At 39.8% G+C, this 23,946-nt stretch overlaps 3 protein-coding genes across 3 annotated transcripts; 1 reads left to right on the top strand and 2 right to left on the bottom strand.

The window, feature by feature from the left end:
- Positions 1-642: 642 nt before the first annotated feature.
- On the top strand, positions 643-10,328 carry LOC145440915 (uncharacterized). Its single transcript, XM_080318687.1, has 7 exons — positions 643-932; positions 3,643-3,891; positions 4,155-4,266; positions 4,347-4,499; positions 6,435-6,526; positions 6,588-6,780; positions 9,985-10,328. The coding sequence occupies exons 1-7, from the start codon at positions 795-797 to the stop codon at positions 10,068-10,070; spliced, it is 1,023 nt and encodes a 340-aa protein (XP_080174813.1). The 5' UTR covers positions 643-794; the 3' UTR covers positions 10,071-10,328.
- Positions 10,329-11,741: 1,413 nt separating this feature from the next.
- On the bottom strand, positions 11,742-19,127 carry LOC145440916 (uncharacterized). The gene is made up of 2 exons (XM_080318688.1): positions 18,379-19,127; positions 11,742-12,650 (listed from the first exon to the last, which is right to left on the bottom strand). Exons 1-2 carry the CDS (start codon positions 18,726-18,728, stop codon positions 12,155-12,157), a joined length of 846 nt encoding a protein of 281 aa, XP_080174814.1. The 5' UTR covers positions 18,729-19,127; the 3' UTR covers positions 11,742-12,154.
- Positions 19,128-19,265: 138 nt separating this feature from the next.
- LOC145440914 (PWWP domain-containing protein 2B-like) lies at positions 19,266-23,245 on the bottom strand. Its single transcript, XM_080318686.1, has 4 exons — positions 21,456-23,245; positions 21,016-21,398; positions 19,831-20,944; positions 19,266-19,772 (listed from the first exon to the last, which is right to left on the bottom strand). The coding sequence occupies exons 1-4, from the start codon at positions 21,599-21,601 to the stop codon at positions 19,661-19,663; spliced, it is 1,755 nt and encodes a 584-aa protein (XP_080174812.1). The 5' UTR covers positions 21,602-23,245; the 3' UTR covers positions 19,266-19,660.
- Between the last annotated feature and the right edge of the window lie 701 nt (positions 23,246-23,946).

Raw genomic sequence — 23,946 nt, 5'->3', positions numbered from 1 at the left:
TTACTTCGCCTAGGCTAAGGTGGGTGTCTGATATTGAAGGCCACTCCAAGTTGTTTCGACACCTTCCTATCTTTTCATTGTATCACAATCTTGTGATGTTTTGAAATGATGAAAATATTAATAAACTGATTGATTGATTGATTGCTCAGTCATTGTTCATCTTACAACATTTCAGACATAACTATATTATATATGATTGATTTGTTTCCAAATAGGGTTGAGGGTTGGTGTTTAGCTACTGTGTTTTATTACACCACAATAGCCAATAGTAACTAGGATACCACATGATGATATTCCTTACGATGTCGTGACCTAATGTTGTGAAATCTATGGTGAAATATACTCCTGATCTGAAAAGAAATTACGCGAAAAATACACAGATATAACATACAAAGGTATATTTCATTTTGCCCTAGGAAATAAATTTGGGATACCTTCAAGCATTTTCGACTCAAGGTGGACGCGATTAGATTCATCAGTCGAGTCATTACAACCCTGCTAAAAATGTTGAAGAAAAACACAGAAAAGAACTCTGTTTATCTCTTTTTCTCTACCTTTTTGGAAACTAAATCGACATGCCTGATTGATCATCGTTTCGCATTCGTTGCCATGGATAATGAAGCACAACCCGGAAGTATCTCGCTCTGTTTTTATCACTGCCATGAATTGCTGGATTGGCCACTTGAACCAGATTACTTATTGACATTAGGATGGGAATGATATTCTTTATGAAATATGTATATTCTCTTATAGTATGATTGACTTGATGATGGTCTTGACAATAATAAGTCAATATGCAGAAAAGGAACGTCATGCAGCAGCATGACAAAGTTTCTGCCGAAAGAAAAAGATCCATCAGGGAAATTCAAGCCAAGCTACAGAGGCGAAAAGATATTGAAGAATTAAGAAGGGAGAGACAGAGGGTGGAGGCCGTAAGTATTTACCTGAATATTCGGAATGAAAGTTTTCAATTTTTCCTGGACATAAAGCCTATAGCTGACTGATGTATGTCGATCACAAGCCCGAGCTGCGTAAACTGAAGATTTGAAGACAGGGGTTTCTTATCTAATATTGGATATATAGGCTACTATTCCATGGTAGTAAATATGCAAGACCGACCATAGACAATATCGCTGGTCAGCCTGTTTCCAACACAGATAATGCCAAATATCTCGGAGTTTTACTGGACTCGAACATGTCCTGGAAGAGTCATATTCAGTCCCTAGAAACTAAATTATCACCGAAGTGCGGCCTGTTCTACAGCCTTAGGCGCTTCATGCCAGCATGGGTTCTTCTGATACTCTTTAAATCCTTAATCCAATCGAAGTTACACTATGGCATCCTCTGTTGGGGGGCTGCCAGAAAAACTGCACTCAAGCCACTGCAAAAACTACAACATAAAGTACTCCGAATCATAGCTAGGGCCCCAACGGGGCCTGGCTGCCTATCCAACAAGTCGCTGCTGAAGAGATTCGGCGTCCTAAACATAGAAGATATGCGGAAACTAGAAATCGCCAAGTTTATGTATCAGTTCCACTGCGGTCGTTGCCCCGAATATTTCAATGACTTCTTTACCTCGGAATCAAAAGCACACAAGTACAACACACGCACGTCCACGTCGTCCAAATATCATATGATCGACCGAAAAGATCATCGCTCTATCAAATATGCCGGACCTGATGTGTGGAACAGTATCCCGCCGGCCATCCGACAGTCGACGAGCATGTCCACATTCAAGTCGAAATACAAGCAATTACTACTAAATAAATACAGTCCATCCTCAAGATTACCGGACCACGACTGACCTATCGATCTCGCTTCCCATGACATGCCGCCCTATTTATTGTCGCTTTCTTTTTTCTATGCTATCTTCTTTACTTTCATTCAGTGTGCATGCCTCCTCTTTAGATCGCCTAGGCCAAGGTGGGTGTCAGATTCCATAGACTGCTCCTTGTCGCTTCGACATCTTCCTGTCTTTTCATTGTATCGCATTTTTTGTGGTGTATTGAACTGATAAAATTGCTAATAAACCAATGATGATGATGATGACAATATGTCTGTAAAACACTAGCATTAACATTTGGAAGGAACTTTAGATGAGTACAGGTAGATCTTTATAAAATTAAAGTCATATAAACTTAGAACCAACATAATGAGAAGCCTTATTTATTTAGCTACATATCTGATGACTACTTTCTCTGTTCATTAAGTGAATAGTCAATAATCAATAATAGCCATGCCCATATGATAGGCTACATTTTCATCCGCTCAAAACACACAATATACAATGATGTGATGTAATTAACAGATAGAAGGATGCAAAGACAACCAGTTGCGGTCTCTTAATCCGGCATCCACCTCGGCCTAGTGCTCGCTGTCACAGTATTTTATGTGTTAATCTTTTTTCGGCGATACTTTTGAACTCTCTTTCCTGCTCTTTTCTTTTTTCATTCTTCATCGGGTCTTTTTCTGGACTTTTTGTTGCCCTAAGAACAGAGAACGGGGGAAGAGGAGCCCAGAATAACCTCCGACGGCGCGACTTTAACCTGGGCCGAAGCTCACCATTACGCTATCTCCACCGGTAACACGGTATTTAATTGTGTCGTCAAATTGCAACTGTTAAAAACGTTGGTGACTCTTGCCTTAAGCCATTAGTATCCACCATCCTACACTACTATGATATATTTGCACAGTTTAGTTTTATTACCCAATATTGGAGTATCAATCTCTGAGAGATTCACAGCAGCAACACTGATGTTACTGAATTCTAAGTACTATATATAAAAGGTAAATATGAATTGGCTTCGAGATATCTTCATGCAAAAGAAATCCAAAACCATAACCAGTGAAGTTGATTAGAGGGGAGTAGTAGGGAAGAATAATTTGTGGATTATGTTCTGAAATTGGTATGGTAGTAATGTAAAGAAGGATAAACCCATAAATCAAAGAAGATATATCTTCATTCTCTTAAATAAGACACATATCATAATGCAATACACAAGACTGAGTGTGCTGCAATGAACGGATATGTGGTTGTCAGAATGCCCAATGCGCGGTCTATTAACCCAACATTTACCTCAGCGCACTGACACAGTTAATGCCCAACATAATTGCAGGTCTTTTTATTACTTTTCATAATAATTTGTTCTCTCCCTTTTGCAGTAGGCCTTTGTCTGTTTTTTTCTAATCTTATTGTGAAGAAATCACATAAACCTCCGACACTTTATAAACTTGCTACAGCCAAGACTCAAACCCGCAGCCATTGTTCCGCGACGCTGGCATTCACTAACTGACAAATCGCCTGCCATGTTATACTAGTTATCTACAAGAAATGATCAAATACGCATTGCTATATACGACAATCCTTTCAGTTGCAAGTCAAGAGATTGATTCCACTTGCCTAGCTAGTTTTAATTTCATGGAGGCCGGACAATATGGACAGAAAGCATGTTGACTGAGGTAGAAATTTTGTTACAAAAACCGAAGAGTGGTCATCCATTGTGGTAGTAATGAATATGTGTGGAGAAAATTCATAATTTCCAAAAATTTAGGATTGAATAGTATATTCATATTGAAATAATAATCGGTGCAAAGAGATCGATTGAGGAAGATTTTCCAATATTCTGTTTTTATTTCTGGTAGGAAGAATTGCGAGTGAAGAAACTACAACACCAAAATGAGTCCGATAATGGGTATTTCACAAAGGCCGTGGAGAACAAACAGAGATCATGGATGCTTGGTGCCGGAAATGCATCCCCGACCAACGAGAAAACGGTTACGTCTCCCAAAATCGATTCCAGGAGGGAAAAATACAACAAAGCAATGCGAAAACTCGAAAAATACGGCAGACTATCGACAAAAAATGACAGTTCCGACACCTCTGTTAGTTCAGTGAGTCTCAATATAATTATCTTTACTTCACAAGACCATAATGAACCAGCAACGTTACCGTGACTACAATACAATTATTTGGATTGGGCCATTGTATCGATATTGACCATACTACAATAATGGGGACAGCATAATTTAATTATGTTCTTTGTATTGACTATCAAATTGTTTTCCTGGTACTCAATTGGAGGTAATGAGCTAATTACAAAATTACTTATTCAAATTACTAATTACCTTTAGAGTGTGTTTTTATTATTTTTCAGGAGCCATCTACTTCAGCTCATCGGCCGTATGAGAGACATTCCACGATTTACCATTCATCTCAATTTCAAGTATCGAGTTTGGTAAGCCACGAAAGGAAAACTAAAAAAACAGGTGAGCATGGAATACTTACCTTGTGATATCAGGAAACATGATGAATTTTAATTGAAGCTATCATCGTCAAATATTTTCAGAATTGCCTAAAGCTTCTGTGATTTGTCGTATCTGCCAATCCGATGAAGATTCGCTAAAAAATCAACTGGTCACACCATGCAGCTGTATCGGATCTTTGCAATACGTTCATCACCTTTGTTTGCAGCAATGGCGAAAAACAAAGAGAGCATCAGGTCTGTGCTTGATACTGCTACCTGTATTTTTATTGCGCTTGTTCTTTTATCTGTTGTATACTCAAGTCTCGTTGCTTTCTTGTCGAGTGTTTGCATCTCTGTGTATGCCACATTGCGAATGTGCTAATAAGTGCTGACCAAGTAGGTGTTTTTATTTGAGCTTAGTACTCAAGCATACATCTACTTTCAGTTCTTAGGTTCAGAGTGCTTATTGCCTGTCAAATTTTCTGAACAGACAGAAGTTATATGCAGTCTATAACCCGTGTGTGTACTGTGTATAGTGTATACTGATTTTCATATGATCTGACTCTGATGGGTTGCATTGTGTATTCCTCATCAACTGACATATGTGAAAGGCCCGACTAGCTCGGTGTACCACTACAACCAATCTCATAGACACAGACACACATTCTATGTAATGAAATTACAAATGTGCATTAGTATTGAACAATGCATTACAAATACTACTTATCTCTGAGGAACGCAAGAGGGATCATGGAAATCCTATTGGCAGTTGAATATGTGTCTAAAGAATATTTAGGACTTGGTCTACTGGTACAATGCCTTTATCAGAATTCATGCTTGACCAAGTATGGTACATGTTATGTCATCACTTCGTCTGATGTCATCAGGATATATTCCATTATATGCCACCTAAATCTGAGTTTAATTGGCATCCAACGACCCAAACCTCGCATATCGAAATGAATGCATTTTTAGTGTCACAAGGCTACGTATTTACTGGCAAGTATGAAATAGAGAAGGTTCGGACTTCCAGTAGTACACAACGCAGTTCTACAAAACATGTGTGACTCACGATTTCAGATGGGGTGCATATATTTTCCTCCGGAGGCCGCATTTTTACTGCAGGACTCACATTGCAAGGATGATGTTATTTGATACTGATAATTTCAAAGACCGGACATATCAATATAGGGTTTGTCCAATCTGCGAAGGTCGTTTTGGGCAAATTTGTTGGTATTAATCTTAATCGCCGCCGATCTATTTGGCAAAAACTTCATATATTCATGTGGAAAGGGTCTACCCTGCAAATCTTTTTTGTGGAACACACGATATTCAGCTAATATTACATACAAATTAAAAGAATCCTCTAGTACGGCCACGACCCAAATTTACACCCTTGTGTGACCCCCCATACTTAAGAAACCCTGGCTTAGGTTATTGTCGGTGTTCGGATTCAGCCGTTCACACCTGCTCTATAAAACCATTTCACAGCTAGCATTACTGGTTGCTATCAATGACATATTGTAACAGAACCGGTTAAAAACAATGACATCTGTGAATTTGAATCTGAACACTGGTCAGCATGCGCTATTGATATGTATCTGGTACAACACATCTGGGTTTTGACAATGATCCCAACCAGCTAGCAAAATAGCTCCTAGAAACATGGATATGGAAAGTAACTTTGAAAATTTAAATTTGTCAAATATTTGAAGTTAGTCATGGAGAGGCATGTAGTAAGTTGTGACTCATCTGTTATGGTCCACTGCTTTATATTAGTATTTTTCGAATTTTCCCCGCTTCTGTGAAGCAGGTTTGATCTCAATTACAAAGTACCACTTCTCCAGTACTTTACAAGGGTGGCATAATCTTCCATCAGTACTTCCACTATCGAAGTACAAGTGACAATTTGTACTTTTACTGCTTGTTACGACACTTCACAGACTGTATAAAGACAAGTGTACCTGTTTGATGCTGGTGTGATCAGAATAGTTGACCCCCCGGGTCGTATCGATCATTCTTATCTGATACCGAATACTGTGCAATGTTCATGCATATATTCTGTACCACCGTCATTGCCATTTGTTTGTTATGTATTTTGGTAGGATGAAAATGAAGACTCTCTCTCTCACACACTTATTAACAAATTCAATCTAACAAAGATATGAACAAGTTCTTACTGATCTTTAGGTGCCGATATAGCAAGTTGCGAATTATGCCTACAAAATTACAACACGGAAATGCTCGGCGATACCGATGTAAAGCCGGATGAAACGAGAAAGGTACCGTAACTTGCCTCTAACGAACTAGAGAATACGAAAGAAAACGTTTCAACATAAACAGATGCAGGAGGACTTGAGGCGTCTTGTTCGTTCTGGTGTATATCTCATGTTGCTTGTCGACTTCTGTAGAGACAGTTTTCAAGAGCTGTTAAGCCACCGCAACAATTCCGGTATTCAGGCAGATTCGGTTCCTGTCACTATCCATCCAACTTCTGCAACAGACCGGACCAGGAGAGACACAGTACCTGAGCTAGGTGGGTCTAGGTAAAGTATGTTCCCTCTAAGGTGCAAAAATGCCGCACAGTGAGTCAAAGGAATCGCACAGTGAGTTGGTGAATAACTCCGCTTCATCTCATTTTGACTTTCTAAGCTAGGTTACCGTACACATCACTTCTAGTCGGGTTGTAACCATGTCACAAAGATCATATTATAGTCACTAGTCAAGTAATCAATCTAACTTATAGTCAAGTCCTTAAAAACGCATCGTTGTAAACGACTCGAGTCACGATTTTTTTGTGAATTGCGTAAAACGACTCGACCTGACCCGAGTCATTGTGCATGACTCGAACCAGGTCGTATGACTCAAGACTATAGGATGGCCAAGACTGACATTTCATTGTAACTTCGAAAAATAGTGAAGTCACCACATTATTGGTATTTCGTCTATCAGTCCTGATACTTGGAAGATAGGGCCAGAAACTGTTAGGACTGAGGAAATTACTACCGTAATTTTCCGAATATAGTGCGCCCCCATGTATAATACGCACCCTTGAAATGATGTGTATATTCTGGGAAAAAGCCTGTACCCATGTATAGTACGCACCCTGCATTCGCAGTGCCTGAATAGCTGTGTTTTACTGTTTTAGTGCACGCTGTTGTTCTGTTTTGCGATGTCATCGTTGAACAATCATGACATAATGGTCGCTAATCATAATACAATTAACGGCATTGTCTCTAAACAAGAGTAGATAGTAGCCAAAGCCTGTGAGGTCGGCGACGCGATAGTTCAGGCTAGCGACACACGACATCTTGCGCACGAGGCCTATTACAATTACAGATGTGATTGCTCAGGGCCTCAGGCCAACGGGTATGTCGGGCGCGCCAGTCCTGTTGGAGATCCGACTGATTACGCAAGCGATTATATCTTGCGCACATGGTCTCTTGTGTATGCGATTGTCAAGGCCTGTCGTTAACGCGATGAATCAACAAGGATTGCCGCGCACGCTTGTAGCAATCAGCGACCTGATTTTGCTCGCGTACAAACTGCAAACCAACTCATCAAGAGATCGCGTGCTTTGCAGCCGACTCTCGTTAATTAGAAACAGGCTTTTCGATAATTGGCAACACGTTTCTCTATTTGGCACCACGTTACACTCTATAATACGAATTACGAGGCCCAATGGCTAGAGCTGATGCGCGATTTAAACAAACATGAAGAAAGGTGTGATTTCAAGTTTTTGATCGAGGAATTTTTTTTTCAAGGCTTGCTGTACCCATGTATAATACGCACCCCCCTATTTTAGGGCAAAAAATCGGTAAAATTTTGCGCATTAAACATGGAAAATTACGGTATATTATGAATGGGAGCCATTCTATATCACTGGAGCAGAGTTGAAGAAAGTGAGTTGAACCGGATTGAACTCAAAACTGAACAGTGAGCACAATTACTAGGACTTGGTCACAACACTATGACTCGGACTCGAACCTCTACTCACCGACTTGGACTCGAAGTTGACTAGGTGGTGAATTGAAAATGACTCGGCTTGGTCGCAATGCTGTGTCATTTTCAATTCACTGGCAAGCCAAGTTTAAATCGAGGAGCAAGAGGTCGAATCAGAGTCATGGTGTTGAGACTTGAGTCCTAGACATCTTTCAGTTTCCAACTCAAGCCGTGTTCAACCAAGTTTTTTAGAACTCTGCTTCGGTGATATTGAATGTACTTCAAAATATACTAATTTTCTTCACTCTTAACAGTTTTGTTTCCTAGTTTTGAAGTACCAGTTGATAGACATAATACCAATAATATGGTAACTTGACTATTTTTCACAGTTACAATAAAATGCCTGTCTTGGCCGTCCGAGTCTCGAATCATGTGCAATGACTCAAGTACAAGTCGAGTCAATGCACATATTGCCTGAAGTCGAGTCGAATCGTTTCTGTATATTATGGAAACTACTCGAGTTAAGTTGAGTCACAAACAACGCGACTCGATTCATTACAACCCAGCTTCTAGTTTAACTAGTCTTCATAATTCCTTTCATTTTTCACATAGAATAACGCATCATGGAAATTTGTTTTGAAGGTTGATTACTCTATGCCAGGTCTTCCCCGTCTTTTCACCACGCGACTCTTTTATTCTCCTAAAATTTCCACGTCTCATTACAGCGCGGTACTGAAAATATTCCGCAGTCGTGTTGCATTGAGGATCTTGCTTGGTGACTTAGTAGGCTATTACTGCTATAGGCAACTTCGATTCAACAGCATTCATTGTGTAGGTGGGAGGGTGAGTGTCATCTATGAACAATGAGCTACTAAATGACGAGGAATCAACAATATCACTGACATTTAATGCGTAGAGGACTAGCAACTCCTTCTGTAAATCTACCAATCTCTTTTTTTTTTCCGCACTAATAAGCAGAGGGTGAGTTGAGTTGCTACATACCGCACTTTCATTTGTCAATCTTAATGGATATCACATGCAACATGCATCCCCATGTGCAACGACGAATGGTGCCAAACCTGCTGCTATTTGAAAACTATAAATTCTGAAAGATAGTATGGGGGTTGCATTGCCCAGTTGTTAAAACAATTTCACTCACATAAATTATTCTAAACTATCCAAATTAAGGTTGTAACTTGTAACAGAGTCACAGGGCAATCTCACTTCTATAGTTTCGAGTCGAGTCATTATCAATTCACCACCGAGTTGAGTCCAAGTCCAAGTTAGCTAGTAGAGGGCTGAGTCCGAGTCCAAGTCATTATGTTCACTGTTCAGTTCAACCCAACCCACTTTTTTCAACTCTGCTTGAGTGATATAGAATGAATCGCATTCATAATAGTAATCTCTCTCAGTCTTTCAAGTTTCCGGGCCTGTTTTCTAAGTATCAGGACTGATATACGAAACACCAATAATGTGGTGACTTTGCTATTCTTCGAAGTTACAATGCTATGTCTTCCTTGGCAGTCCTAGTCTCGAGTCATACACAATGACTCAAGCAGAAGTCGAGTCAGTACAAAAATTGACCCGAGTCGAGTAATGACTCGAGTCAGGTCGAGTGACCAAAAAATCTTGGGTCGAGTCATTACAACCCCGATCCAAACAGTATTTCCTAATCAAGTAAGTATACAAATCCTCTCGAGTTGTCTGAAAAAGTTGACCGACCTCTTTACTAATGACCTCCGTGTATACGATACAGTCAGATAGACTTTTATCTAGTTACTAAGATCCTTTCTTGCAGATTCAGATAGTTCAGAAGACAATGAAGATTACGTTTCAAGAGCCCAAGTGAAGCAGAGAAGCACACAACTACACAAGCATCGATGATCCAACTCGCATCATCATCGGAACTGCATTGATCAGCATCATACCCCTACATAAGTTACACCATGTGCCTGACCCAATCATGCAAAGTACAATTACTGATTGATAACAGTAATCACTTGCATGCCCACCACCATCCTTTGATATCAAGTTCATTGAAGTGTTTCATGTTTTCTATCGCTTTTTTTGCCAATTTTCTGCAGTTTTTTTTCTCTTTTTGAGACAAAAATATGTGAGTAATAACAAGTTTGAATTATGGAACTAGAGTTCTCAGTAAGTTGTTACTTGAGCAATCGGAGTGGTCTGGTTTTTGACCGTACCAGTCATAAAACGATTTCATATTTTGCCATTAGACAACTTAATGTCGTCCATTTTCTAGGGATGTAGCACAGCTGCATTAGAAAAGTATCTCAATCGCTTGTTATAGATACGGCTTAGAGAGTTCCGCGGGAGTCATAGTCAATATGCTAGCAAAACAATTCAGGGTCGTAATTTTGAATCATACACAGTGATGAAGAACAAATAAGATAATTCACTCCAACTTCGTAAAAATAGAAATATTGGGTTAGTGTTATATATGTATATATAGACGGAGTTGGAGTATCAAGTGTTGGGACCGGGAAGTCAAGCTTAGAGTCACAAAATTAGAATTTTAAATTATATACCGGTAAGTCGGTCTACATCAAATTTTGTAATTTGGCAAAGAGGGTGCAGAGTTGAATAAGAATTGACATTGCTATAAATCAAGAATGGGCAACATACGGCCCGCGAAGTGAGATTCTAATCTGAAAGTATTGACAAATTTTATGCGTCACAGAACGAATCCAAGTTTGCCAACCTGAGAAAAAAGGTCATGAAACTACTTGTTCTGCTCGGGTCTACATATATTTTCAACCATGAACATTAATGAGATAAGGCTGTGTTCCAATATAACTGATATCCATGTGCAGTCGTTAAGGGTTTTTACATACGACATAGTTTGCAGAGCTCGTTGACAACTTTGACTGCCCGCAGATGTCTGAATGACTTCAACAGCTAATAAAGTAGCCAACATCAGGGTACTAAATTCATTAAATATTGTTTTTGGTCTCTATGCTTCAAACTTAAAATTTACAATAAACACGATTTATTCCTTGTATAGGTGGATAAATACGCAATTAATGTACATACTCTGTAATCCGGCCCGCCAAGTAGCCTTCATATTTTTCCCATATCCAGCCCGCCAACCGGGGAAGTTGGCCACCCCTACTATAAATGCTCAGATAAATTTCCTGTTAGGTTTCATTCATGAGTTCTATTATGAGTTCTATTATAAGATGAAAATGACACAGCACCCAGCTTGGTTTCGGTCAAGCCTTTATACACACCCATACGTACGCACAATAACTTAAATGGCAAATATGGCACTGACAATTTTGGGTGACTATAAATCAATTCGACATCGGGAAATTTGATACGACTCAACTTGACCTCATTTAAGGAAATTTGCCGGACATGGACTAGCGACTCAAATTTTAAACTGACTCAATTCAAGTATATGCAACATGACTCAAACGCGGACTTGCTGACCATTGATGATAAATAGGACATAGAAAATCCAACGACTGATGTTGTTTTATAAGAGGTCTGAGCAGATAGGCGACAAAAGCACATTGATCAAAGCCCCACACCAAGTGTTGTGTAGTCATTTATTTGCTCACGTAGCATCAATTCAAAATGATATTACAATAAGTAAATTACACTCTCTTAAACAGTGAAGTCAAGTCGTGATGAAATTTTATCAAGCTATATCAAACCATTCAAAATGCTGTAGATCTTTGAAACAATATCAAAATCAGTCGGTAGGCGTGTACCAAGAACACAAGGGACGCTGGGTCAATTTGACTGAATATAGCTAATTTAAATATTTTACAATAGTTTCATTTACATTGTCCTGTACAGTGTAATTATGCATAATTTTCCATAAAATTCAGCTTCAATGTCGGAACTCAGGATTTTTTCAGTTATGAGAAGCTCAATATACAATTGAATAATTTATTCATACTGAAATAAATACGAATATTTACGGCTTATTGAAAGTCAATCTGTCACGTCTTTCTAATCCCAGCATTAAAGACTTGTTCATGATTAGTGCAGGATTCTGGATTAGTATCATCCGTTTTCACTTGTCTGGTCATCAATTTTTCCGAAGTATCATCTACAAACGACATCATATCTTCCAACAGTCGTAGCGGATTGAAGAAGGATTTGTTCTCCGCTACCAACAAACTGGTGAATTTCGATGGAGCACGCCGGATCAACTTTGCTACCGAGCCAGAAAACAGAAACCCATTATGAGTCTCTGGCTGCACCAATGAAACACAGTTCCACTCATCCGCGATGTAATCTATTTTCTCTTCACCGTCCTCGTCAACTTTTAGGTGGACAGCGAGGTTGCTCATCAATATTCTAGGTTCTGGTGCTTTGCTTTTAAGAGTTTTGAACTGTCTTTCACATTTTATTATCACAGCATCTTCATAATGCACAGGTTGGAATTTGGTGAAAGATATGTACTTGTAATGACGGTGCAGACCTCCAAATGCTCTGAATCAAAAAATAAATTATTTAATAAAATTTTCATGGATCAAAACAACTACAAAATGCGATATAATGAAAAGATAGGGTGCTGAAACGACTTGGAAGTTGTCTTCATATCAATCAGAAATCCAAGTTGGCCTAGAACATGGGTTCCAAACCTTTTGACACCGTGGCCCCCTTGAAAATTCAATGCCCCCCGCCCTATTTTTTAAATCATTTGGAAAGATGATGAAACATTGTTTCTTAATTCAAAAACTAGTTTGTAAAGTACTTGGGTAACGGTAGTCATACAACACTCAATGAACATGATAATAGAATTATTCGTTATTAGGGCATTCTTTTTTTTACCTAAAAAAAGAAAATTTTGACCTAAAAAATCCAAATTTTGACTTTTTTTGACCTAAAAAAATGAATTTTGACCAAATTTTGACCTAGCGTATGCAAATTAGGTGTTTTCCCACATACTGTTAAAATTGTACCACTTATCTTCATTTCTGGTTGGATCTGACTGTTCTAACAGAGTAGTTTGGCCTGAACAAACGTTTTTGGCTTAGAAACAGGCAACTTTTTACATGAAAAAAACAATATTTTAACGAAATCTGGCCCTATGAAGAATTCCAGTGGTTACAATATGTATTATGGTAGAAATAATTAAAATATTTTGTAGTACAACGAGAGATACTTTCCTACACTCTTGGATAGAAAGTGCACGTCCTTACTAAGAAGCTTGCCAAGGACGTTCAACAGCAGCAGTTGTTGGCTGACAACACTCAAGTTGTGCGTACACTGCTGGTGCTGGTGACACACCGTGTTGCTTCACTCTGACAATGTTGTCTACATCAGTGGTTCTCAACCTTTTTCACCCTGCGGACCGGTAAAATTTCAAAAAATGTCTGGCGGACCGGTGAACTTTCAAAATTGAAATGAAGCCAAAATGTAAAGTATGCAACCGTTTTTTGCAATTATATGGTGCTAGAGAGTGACATTTTATGGCAGTGAGTCTGCTGAGTCGAGGTAGAATTGCCTTGTCCAGATAAACGTGACACCGCCGAGAGTCGTTTACAGTCTCTCGCGCCAAAGGCCGTGGGTTTAACCGACCACGCCAACTCGAATAATAATCTTCCTTTTGACAATATCGAGAGAAGAAGCGTTTCGGAGTAGAATCAATCACATTGTCGTGCTACCTTGCTCATTGCCCACTACCACCAGATGCAGACTACTCTGGCAGTTACGAATACAATGCATACCGCAAGAAAACACCGTACAGCAGCTATACCGGCCATGCGCAAATCCGGTCCGATAAAATACTTCGTCAGCCCACCCCAAAAAACGTTGGTCTTGGGCCCCCACAAGGCGATAAGCAAAACTTCCGGGGCTTCGCCGCCAAACCCTGCAGTTGGGTGGAGGTTTTCACCTGTACTAGTGAGCACATTCATTCTACTCAGTGTAAGCAGAGAGTTTATGTATCTTAATCGCGCCAATAGCGAAAATTTTTGATCATTCCTGACTTAATCGGTTTTCTCGTTGCCGAAATTTTTGCACGCCTTTCGGCAGGGTTGTAACCAAGTCATAAGTCAATCTCACTTTTATAGTTTTGACTCGAATCAAATCTATAGTCATTTTCAATTCACCACCGAGTCAAGTCCGAGTCCAAGTCAGCGAGCAGAGGGTCAAGTCCGAGTCATGGTATTACGACTCGAGTCCGAGTCCAAGTCATTTTGTTGACTGTTCAGTTTCCAGTTAAAGTCTTGTTAAACCAACTTTTTAGAACTCTTGAAATTGAAAAATGTTGGAAAAAGTTTTTTAAAAAATGCGCCATGATTTATATTCATTTGCAAACTAATTTTGGGCCCTTTTCAAGCTCGGCCCCTCTCCAATTGGGCGGTTTGGAGTGCCCCAGTTACGGCCCTGCACAAAATTAATGAATTGAAAACGAATAATCGCGCAAACTGCACTGTTTAGCGATGAGCTCGTATCTGTTCTGTACTTATCGCCTTCAACATTGCATCTTGAAATTAAGGTATAAAATTGTAATATACCAGGCGGACCGGCGTTGAGAACCACTGGTCTACATCACAAATTTTCATCATGCGCTTCTTAATATAAGAATGATGCAATGCACAAGAAGTCTTACTTCAGTTAGGATATTGCGGTACCGTAAACCGGGGTAACTTTGGACTTAAGGGTAACTTTGGACACTAAGCAGTAAAAGATTTAAATGGTTATTGATGGAAAAGGGTTGCCGCTGGATGTCCAATTCTTTTTCATGAGGCAAGAGTACCACAAGTAGTCTTAATAAAAGATGGATTCATTTCACTACCAGTTAAACTTGACCCAACGTTGATAAATTAATGGCGGGGGTCAATTTCATCAAAATTGATGGCCATTAAACTTCTTACAACCAAACATAGATAGCATGTGATTCATAGATTCAAAACTTGGCAGCAGATACCTCTAAGTCAGAGGTCTCAAACACGCGGCCCGCGGGCCGCATGCAGCCCTCGAGAACATTTTGTGCGGCCCGCGAAGGCATTTTTCAATTTCAAGAATTCGACAATATATTCTAGTGTCATATATCTTTTTTTAGATTTACGAACGTATAGTTCACTCTAAAACTACTACAAAAACCTGAAATCTAAACAAACTTCACTATCACATCACTTCCTAAAATATACCATGCAGTGGCAGATCACATTTCAAGTTCATGATGACAAAACATGAACCGTTGATGATTCGTGACTGAAAATTGTGATTTTGTTTGGTGCGACCTTTCGTCAAATTACTCGACTTTGGATTGACTGGGTGATAAACTAAAAATGACTCGAGTTGAGTATAGGGTCGAACGTTAAAATCAGAGAAGGACTTGCCTCTCGGAATAGTGACTAGGCAATCATACGGACGCAAAAATCTATGAAACTGTCGTGGGGAATAGTAATATATCAAAAGCCCGTAGCTTGCGTTGCGTAGGGTATATAGAATATAGAAATCTAATCGGATATGTATGGAAACCATTGGCATTCTGTGGCCCCCGTGACGTATATTTGGTTACAATCAGTGTGTTGTTTATTCTCTCTGTTCATGTTATTATCGGTGGCGAGTAAGGTAGTGGTGCGCTGCACAGCTGTAGCACCAATGGATTCTTCCGCGATTAGTCATTTCTATTCCAGGGGTTCTTAACCAGGGGTCCGTATCCCCGTCGGGGTACAAAGCACCATAGGGGGTACCTGGCCTATATGCTGTGGAATATTTTCTGGGATAATTTATTCAACTGGAAAATATTCTTCGCGCTACGCGCGGTTTTATGTGAATGGGATTTCTGATTTTTATAGGTCCCATCAGAAATTGTGTTGAAAATCGACAGGGGTCACTGGAAATCTAATTGAAAGTACAAGGGGTACGATCGCTGAAACGGTTAAGAAACAATGCTATTACTATGGAACAATAATGATTATATTCAAGTTGTTATTGATCTGTTCCAATATTAATCGAAGAAAACCTAACGCTGGTTTAATTTGACTTTGGCAATGACAGTACCAATAGCCTATACTTATCACGAGTATATCAGAAACCCCGATTAGGCTACACCGCTTACATGCTCTGATATCAGATCAATCTTTAGGGAATTCTAAAATATTCTGCATAAAATTGTGGCATTTCAAAGGTCCAATAGCTGCAATATTACAACCCGACAGCTTTTACGATATCATCATGCGTCCTCTCGCATGATGTCTAAACTCATTATTTCTAACAAATTATGCCCGGCACAAAAACTATTTTATTCAAATATTTGAAAATGTGATTTTTTCGTGTCAAGCGTGAATAGTATAACAGTAAATTACATTTTCTCGATGGTTGCGGAATGCCTGTCTGCAAGGTGCCGTTAACTACGGCCTAGTTGGATATTCTAGATTGAATACCTCTATTTATTGATGCTGCGGCCCGCGGGTCATCACAAATTAGGAAATTGGCCCGCGAGCACATTTGAGTTTGAGACCTCTGCTCTAAGTAGTCTTAATCCATGGCAAAAATCTCAGTGGGCTCACCCATAGATCAATACAAGAAAATGTGATGTCCAATGTTGCCCCGTCAAATTTTATCAGAACGGGGTAACTTTGGACAGTGGAAAATGTGATATTTAGAGCTCTGGAAAGCGGCTGCTTCATCTGTGTCAAAGTGTATCATCAACTATATTCCGATCAAGATAGCGTAATGGTTAAGCGTCCGGCTTCTTGATCGGTAGGTCGTGGGTTCGATTCCCGGCCGGGTCAGACCAAAGACCTGATTAGTAACACTGGTATCCATGGCTTCCCTGCTTGGCGCTCATGCATTACTGGGATAGCATGGAGGGGTGGTGCATGACTTAGAAAGTCGTAAAGGCTATATCTGCACTTCCTTGTCCAGCGGCATATGCACATCATGTACTCATGGTATGCATATGCGCGGATCGTGTGTATGTATATCATGAGTCGGTGTATATGCCGCAAAAACATCAAGGACAAAAATAAACTACGTCCTTTCCTTTTATGACCGGCCTGATGGCTTTTTAAAATGGAATGAGAACGTCAACAAATTAAGAGTTTGCCAAAATATGAAAAATGGGTAGGCAATGAGCTGAGAGATTGTAATCGGGTGTAAGCTACTTCAAAAACTTATCAAATACTCCTAAAGATGTGCCTGCTGAATGTGGGATACTGTAAATTATGACAATACATCCAGCAGAGGACATAAGAAAGGGAAAGTGTATCTTTTAAAGAACAGTAACATATTTGAAATCGGCAATAAATCACGGTAACATGCTTAATGTTTGCTGTCGATTGCTGACACGGCCAGTGGGATACCCCTCATCACCATATGTTATTTATAAGTCCCAATTGGTGAAGGCATGAGGGAAAATCGAGATAAGGGATGAATTAGGGGGCATTGCCCTTCATAAAATACCTAATTTTTTTTTTGGGGGGGGATGGATTTGGTAAAAATCATGCAATAGGCCAGACATAAACTATTTTGTTTCAGTTTTAGCCACTGCTCTCATCAACTGTTACCAAATAAGCCTCATTTACGAGGTTTCATAAACAATAGAGTGTAAAGGCATACAAAAAACCACATTGTCCAAAGTTACCCCACATGCAGGGGTAACTTTGGACACGGATAATTTACGAAAATAAGGCACTTATTTATGACCATGAAGATTTTGGATTAGGTAATTCTAATCTTTGCTCCATGACCCATGAAAAACACAAAACTTGCCTCCCCTACAACCTAGCATTTCCAAGATACAAAGCGGAATTGTTGAAAATTGTCCAAAGTTACCCCGGTTTACGGTACGTTGACCATAACACCATGTCTACCTATTATTTGTTTTATTTGACCGTTTATGATTCACAATGAGCAGACGATTAGCCGTTTACAACGGTAGGCCTATAAAATAGGCTATCAGTGGTAAAATATCAAATTATAAGTTCACCTAAAGTGCAGAATCTACGATACGAACAAAATGCAGACGTCAAAAATTTTTTGACTTCATGAAAAATTTTGACAAATTTTGACCCAACGCTACAATTTTGACAAAATTTTGACAAGTTTAGTGTGATGGTTAAGCTGTATAGTATACTATAATACTAGAGTATTTATATCAAGCTTTGATCAATTCTTAGAGAGATGATATATTTTTCCGCGGGGATGGATGAAAAGAAATAAATTATGTCAACATTGTTCAAAATGTGACCCCACCCACCTTCGGATTTCTATTGGACCGACAAATCGATAGTATGGATCTTCTATCACACAATCCTGCGAGAACACCGATGTGATTAATTCCGGTCCTGCAGCTTCGTGTTTCATTTCGTACAAATCGCGCAATGATCTAATCATGCCATGGCGTCTGGAGACGATATCTTGTTTTTGATCTGTGGAAAAATCCACCCATCTCGGTGAGTCGTATATGCGGGAAGTTCCGTGACGCCATTGGTCATTTACGTAGAAAACGACACCTCCAGCATACAGTGCAAATGCGCCCGCTGTGACTGCAAGGAACGACCCGACCGATTTCCCGAGTACGGATGCTCGACGCACAAATCGATTCATGTGAACTAGTCCGAGATCGTGGGCTACTCGTTATATTCGGTAGTAAGTTGTTTACAAGTACAGGTCCCGGGGTGCACGCTTCACCTCTTCCGCCTCGACGAATGTACGATATAGGTTTTATAAGCACCAAGCAGCAACTAAAATATCCAAATAAATTTCATCTCAGTATCATCATTCTTTGATGAATTTCTTCATTGTAAAGTATCATAAGAATGTACTCGAAACCAATTAGCGACGTATCGGTAACCCAAAAGTACACATTCCTAACGAAATAATTTTATGGGAAGCACGAGTACAGTAGCTAGGTACAACGAGCGTGCAATCTTGAAAATGCGTTGAATTGTATGTATAGTATAGTTTCGACATAGGTCGTACTTCAGTCGTACACCCGAGTAGATTTGACCTGCTCCTGATCACTAGTTAAAGTCTGGTGTCATTTGTCAAGACTCATAAAGCAACTACCGAAGTCGTCAAATACAGCAGCACTGATGATAGTCATAGATCAAAACTGATCTGAACGCCCAAACCGAATTGATGCACAATATGAAGGCGATTTATTGCATGTCAAAATATCAAGCTGCTCTCTCCGAATTGGGACGGTTCAACTTACCGGTGGAGGCAAAGTGTTATTCAAGCAGCTCACAAATCTAGCAGCTTGACAACAACAGGGACACGTAACCCATTAAATAATTTAAATTGCATCAATCACCAAGCAAAATGCAACAATAAGTTGTTAGAAGCAAGTCATATTCATGAATCGTCGATTTATCGTAGTGGGTAAAAATAACTCGGTTGTTTGATGGTAAGGGTTATTATATTTCATCTAGTCAACAAGTCAACTCAACGACAAAATGCGCGATGGAGTAAAAGAATTATTTATAGTGTCAATTCTAAAACACTTCTTCCACAGGCAATGTTCCAATTCATGGAGATCAAGTCTCAAATTGCATGATAAGCTTCCTAACTTCCCGCGACATATTTTTTTCAGCTTCATGAGCTTCTTGAATAGCTTTCTTGTAATTTCCCTTGATTTTCTTACTAAATCTAGAAGAAGGGTGGTCAGAGTGAACATTTTTCAAATCGCCAACACCAAAGTACTTACCGTTTGTGATAATTTCCACTGAAAGACTCTAATTTGCTGCAGGGAATGTGAGAAATTGTTTTGCTTTGAAACCAGTCTACAATAGCGATCTGTTCGATCGAATTAGGACCCTTCTTGACCATTATCCGCTTCAGAAGTCCAGGCCACCACGGAAAACCTTGGATTTTCCCCCAAACGACATCGCCTTGACACCATTTCACTCCCTCACCCGTTGTGCACCTCGTAACGGAGATGGTATGCGAAAGTTGTGATGGAGACCTTTTGGACGGACTGGTGCCAGCGCTGCCGCCCGATATGGATGCTTCTTCACCATCTGGCATCTCTAAAGCTGCTGATACATCTTTCGCAATGCTGATTTCCTCTGAACCATTTTTCGTGTCACTTTTCAAGAGTGGCTGCAGCATTACTTGCGGGGTTAAACTACGAGACAGTCGTTTCGACAAGTCTTTTGAGATGCTTTCCAAATCTTTACCGCTATCGGACTCCGAAGAACCAGCAATCACTTTGGACAATGCATTGCTCTTCACATGATGCTCTGTTCTAGGACTGGGCTTTGCTGTAAATTGGAAACGAATCGGTGATAATTTATCCCTATTAATGACCGGTTTAGGAGCTATTTGGTTGTCGTTAAATTTGACTTGTTTTTCCGTCACAGTTTTTGTCATTTTGAGCTGTTTCCGTGTATCACCGGGCTTCTGATCCTGCAAATATTTGAAATGCTCTGACTTGGCGCGGAACACAGCCTTGCGTGCTCTCTCCTGCATGGCTTTCTTTGTGGGGTCTGCAGTGCGAGATGGTGGCGAATGGATTTTCGAGGGTATTTTCAATACGCGACCCTTACCGCCTGGAGATTTATATGAAATTTTAATGACGGGACTACGTTTGAAAGGCGATGGCGCATCCTGTTTTGAAGATGTCGATGTATCCCGTTTTGAAGATGTTGGCTGTTCTTTGAGACTGGCTCGCACGATCTCGGTTGAGGTCTTATTGGCGCTCAGTTCGATTTTAGCGCGTTTTGAGTTTGAGGGAATAGCGGCCATGTCTTCATAGGAGACGGTGCTTTTCGGCTTCGTATTTATTTTTGTTGACGAATTCAGCATTAGTTTTCTTTTACCTAGAAATATTGGCATTGTTGTAAGACTCGTAACTAAATATTCACAGCACAAAAACCCTCACTACAGATACCTTTAATTACTTTTCCTCCGTCAGAGTCCCCACCCGCTATGTCGGATATGCACTTGTCACAACAACACGATTCCGGATGAGATATCGGCTTGTACTTTTGACTGTCGGTCAATATTTTAAAGGCCAAGTCCGTGTTTATCATGTCCATGCGAACTTTTCGTTTGGATCGCCTTCTTCTCATGTAAATTTGTCTGGGCGGCGGTAAGTGCAATTTTTGCGCATATGTCGTACGGGTTTGGATCGGTTCTGGAAAGTTTGGCGGGGACAAGTCTTTGGTCTTCTCCAATTCCTCTTTTTCTTGAGCAGCTATTTTCTTAGGATCTATCCCGTGAGATTGATAATAAGACTCAACAGGCTTCTCCGATATTCCATAGGGCGCACGCCTGTGAAATAAGACCCGGATAAATCAAGGGAAATGGTACAATAGATATAACACATACCTGTTGCTAGTGTTCAGCAACACCCCGCAGAATTTCACCTTTCGATACTCCAGGAATACCATGAGAGTATTGTGTAGAACTTCTTGCACGGTAACAACAAATTTTTCTCCTTTTCGGAGTTCTTTTTTATCGTTCCCGGCAGTCATTAGATTAGAATTGATGGTAACTATAAAGAATCTGAATTTGTCAAAATGGTTTGAGTATCGGTACGGTATTTCAAAAAAAGGGGGAAATGATTTTCAGATAAAACGCATTAGCGGGGGAGCATTCCCAGTCCAACATCTTAAATCACAATAGGCTATTGTTGAATAACCGACATATATACGGACAAAAAAAAACACATTCCAAAGATATTCAGCAAGAATATATTCTGTAGATGTTGTGCAGCTCTAATGTCACAATACATGATTTTTTGTGAACACGGATCAACATTCTGCAAAACCTCACCTAGATATATCAGTTGAAAAATTCATAAAAAGTGTCAGACATTTCTTGTGAACATATGCAAGGTCAAAAGTGAATTCCATCAGTAACAGTAACATCGCAAATTTTTCATGGTCAATACACTGACACACGTGGAATAGCTTATTATATGAAATTAGTTACTATAAAAGCAAGTGTCTCATATAAATAGGTACTGTATTGGCTAACACTCCATGTATATAGTCAACCAGAGTGGGGAATACATCATGAAAAGCAGTTATGAGGACTGCATATTCGCCATGCGACACACGACTTATTTGGTTATCAAATTATTGATAGTAGTTGTTTTTATAAAACGTGAAATATTGTCAGTAGAACAATAATGTGGGACACGGATCCACTGCAGGAAAAGCCGAATGACAAATATCCTCTTGCAAAATTAATGTACTCTATCCGCTACTGAACTCTTGCTTGTTTTTACCGGATTCCATTAAGTTACTACATTATGTCGTCGGTTGATTTACGAACTTAGAGTATTCTGAAATACGAATCATGACAAAACTGTAAAAGTCATCCAGTCATTATCAAATATGAAGCAGATACCACGCTTGTATTGAGTACCACACCCAGAATGGATATACGCACACACTGCACCATGAATTCTACCATAATAATCAACAAAACAGCAATGTCCATGTCATCCATTGACTTGCTTTGGAGCCTCATCACCTGCTTAAATAAGGATGACAGCTGAATATATCATATGTGAACATCAGTGATGAAACAATAAGTTATTATGGCAGATATCGAAGTAGATTTTGACCCATATTTTCTCAGCTAAATGCATGATAGGCAAAATGCTACTCTGTGCAGTCACATGAATTGCTCTGCACCAAGACACAGAAAACATTGCATACTTTTATACATAATTACTGTATGTCATGACACAGGCCAACTTCTGCAAACATGCAGAGCTGTACTTATCAAACAAGTTGACCACAACAGACACCTGAAGTATGAAATTCTCACTAACACGAATGTTGTGTTAAATATTAATGTGTGGCGCATTACTTCCAGCCTTTTTATAACTCTAAGCCACTTTTTTGCTGAAAAATTCTGTGGCCACTTGTACTGAAAGATTCCAACTCTATGGTGCGGCAATAACAATTAAACTCGAGACTTGAGAAGGGAAGATTACATTTGACTCGTGGAATGTTTTAACATTATTGTGCTAGATTTTGGTTATCCTATACCAGGGGCGGGCGAACTGCGGCTCGCGAGCTGCACCCGGCTCTTTCAGCATTTGATTGCGGCTATTTAATGATTGCACATGCACATATTGCACATATAAATTGATGCATTTTATCAGGTATCGTGTTGTTTCTTTCCTTGCGGTTTATGCAAGAATTGTAAAATTTAGGGGAAGGTGGCACTACAGGGTTAGAAATTTGCAATTGAACTCGCAAATCGAGTTCACGTAAACGTCTCTCCCAAAACAATGGATGCCTGGTCATCAATCAATGATAAATCATTACGTCCAACAATGAACCTGATAAATAATTACGCAGCGCAGGTCACACTCATTTCCAGTCAAGCAATGGTGAATGTGGCTCCTCCAATTGCATTTAAATGCTAGCAAGTAGCAAGTACTGCAGAGTTTGGCCAAGAAAATATTGTTGAGATTACCAAGCTGAGATCTTCCTTAAAGGGGCACTGCGCTCTAAAAACTATGTGGTCTCAGATTGAAGGAAAAAACGAACAAAAATTATTGGCCGCAGCCATTTCCTTCAGAACGCCACATTAATGGAGCTGAAATTTATTGAAATTTCTACAAGACCAGCTGCCGCGGCTGCTTCACCCGTTACATGGCACGATGTCTTCATCGTCGCACTTGCTCAACGCGATAAGGCAGTCACGCAGAGAACGAAACTTAGACACACTTCCTTCATAACATCGGCTGATAACTATCTAAAATTCGTTCTCTGCGTGACTGCCTAGTCGCGTCGAGCAAGTGCGACGGTGAAGATATCGTGCCATGTAACGGGTTAAGCAGCCGCGGCAGCTGGTC

This window comes from Botryllus schlosseri, chromosome 6, assembly GCF_051294905.1.
Source record: "Botryllus schlosseri isolate E-star chromosome 6, Bs_hap1, whole genome shotgun sequence".
Taxonomy (NCBI): domain Eukaryota; kingdom Metazoa; phylum Chordata; class Ascidiacea; order Stolidobranchia; family Styelidae; genus Botryllus; species Botryllus schlosseri.
The sequence above is the reverse complement of the archived record's forward strand: the minus strand, read 5'-3'. Positions and strand labels throughout refer to the sequence as shown.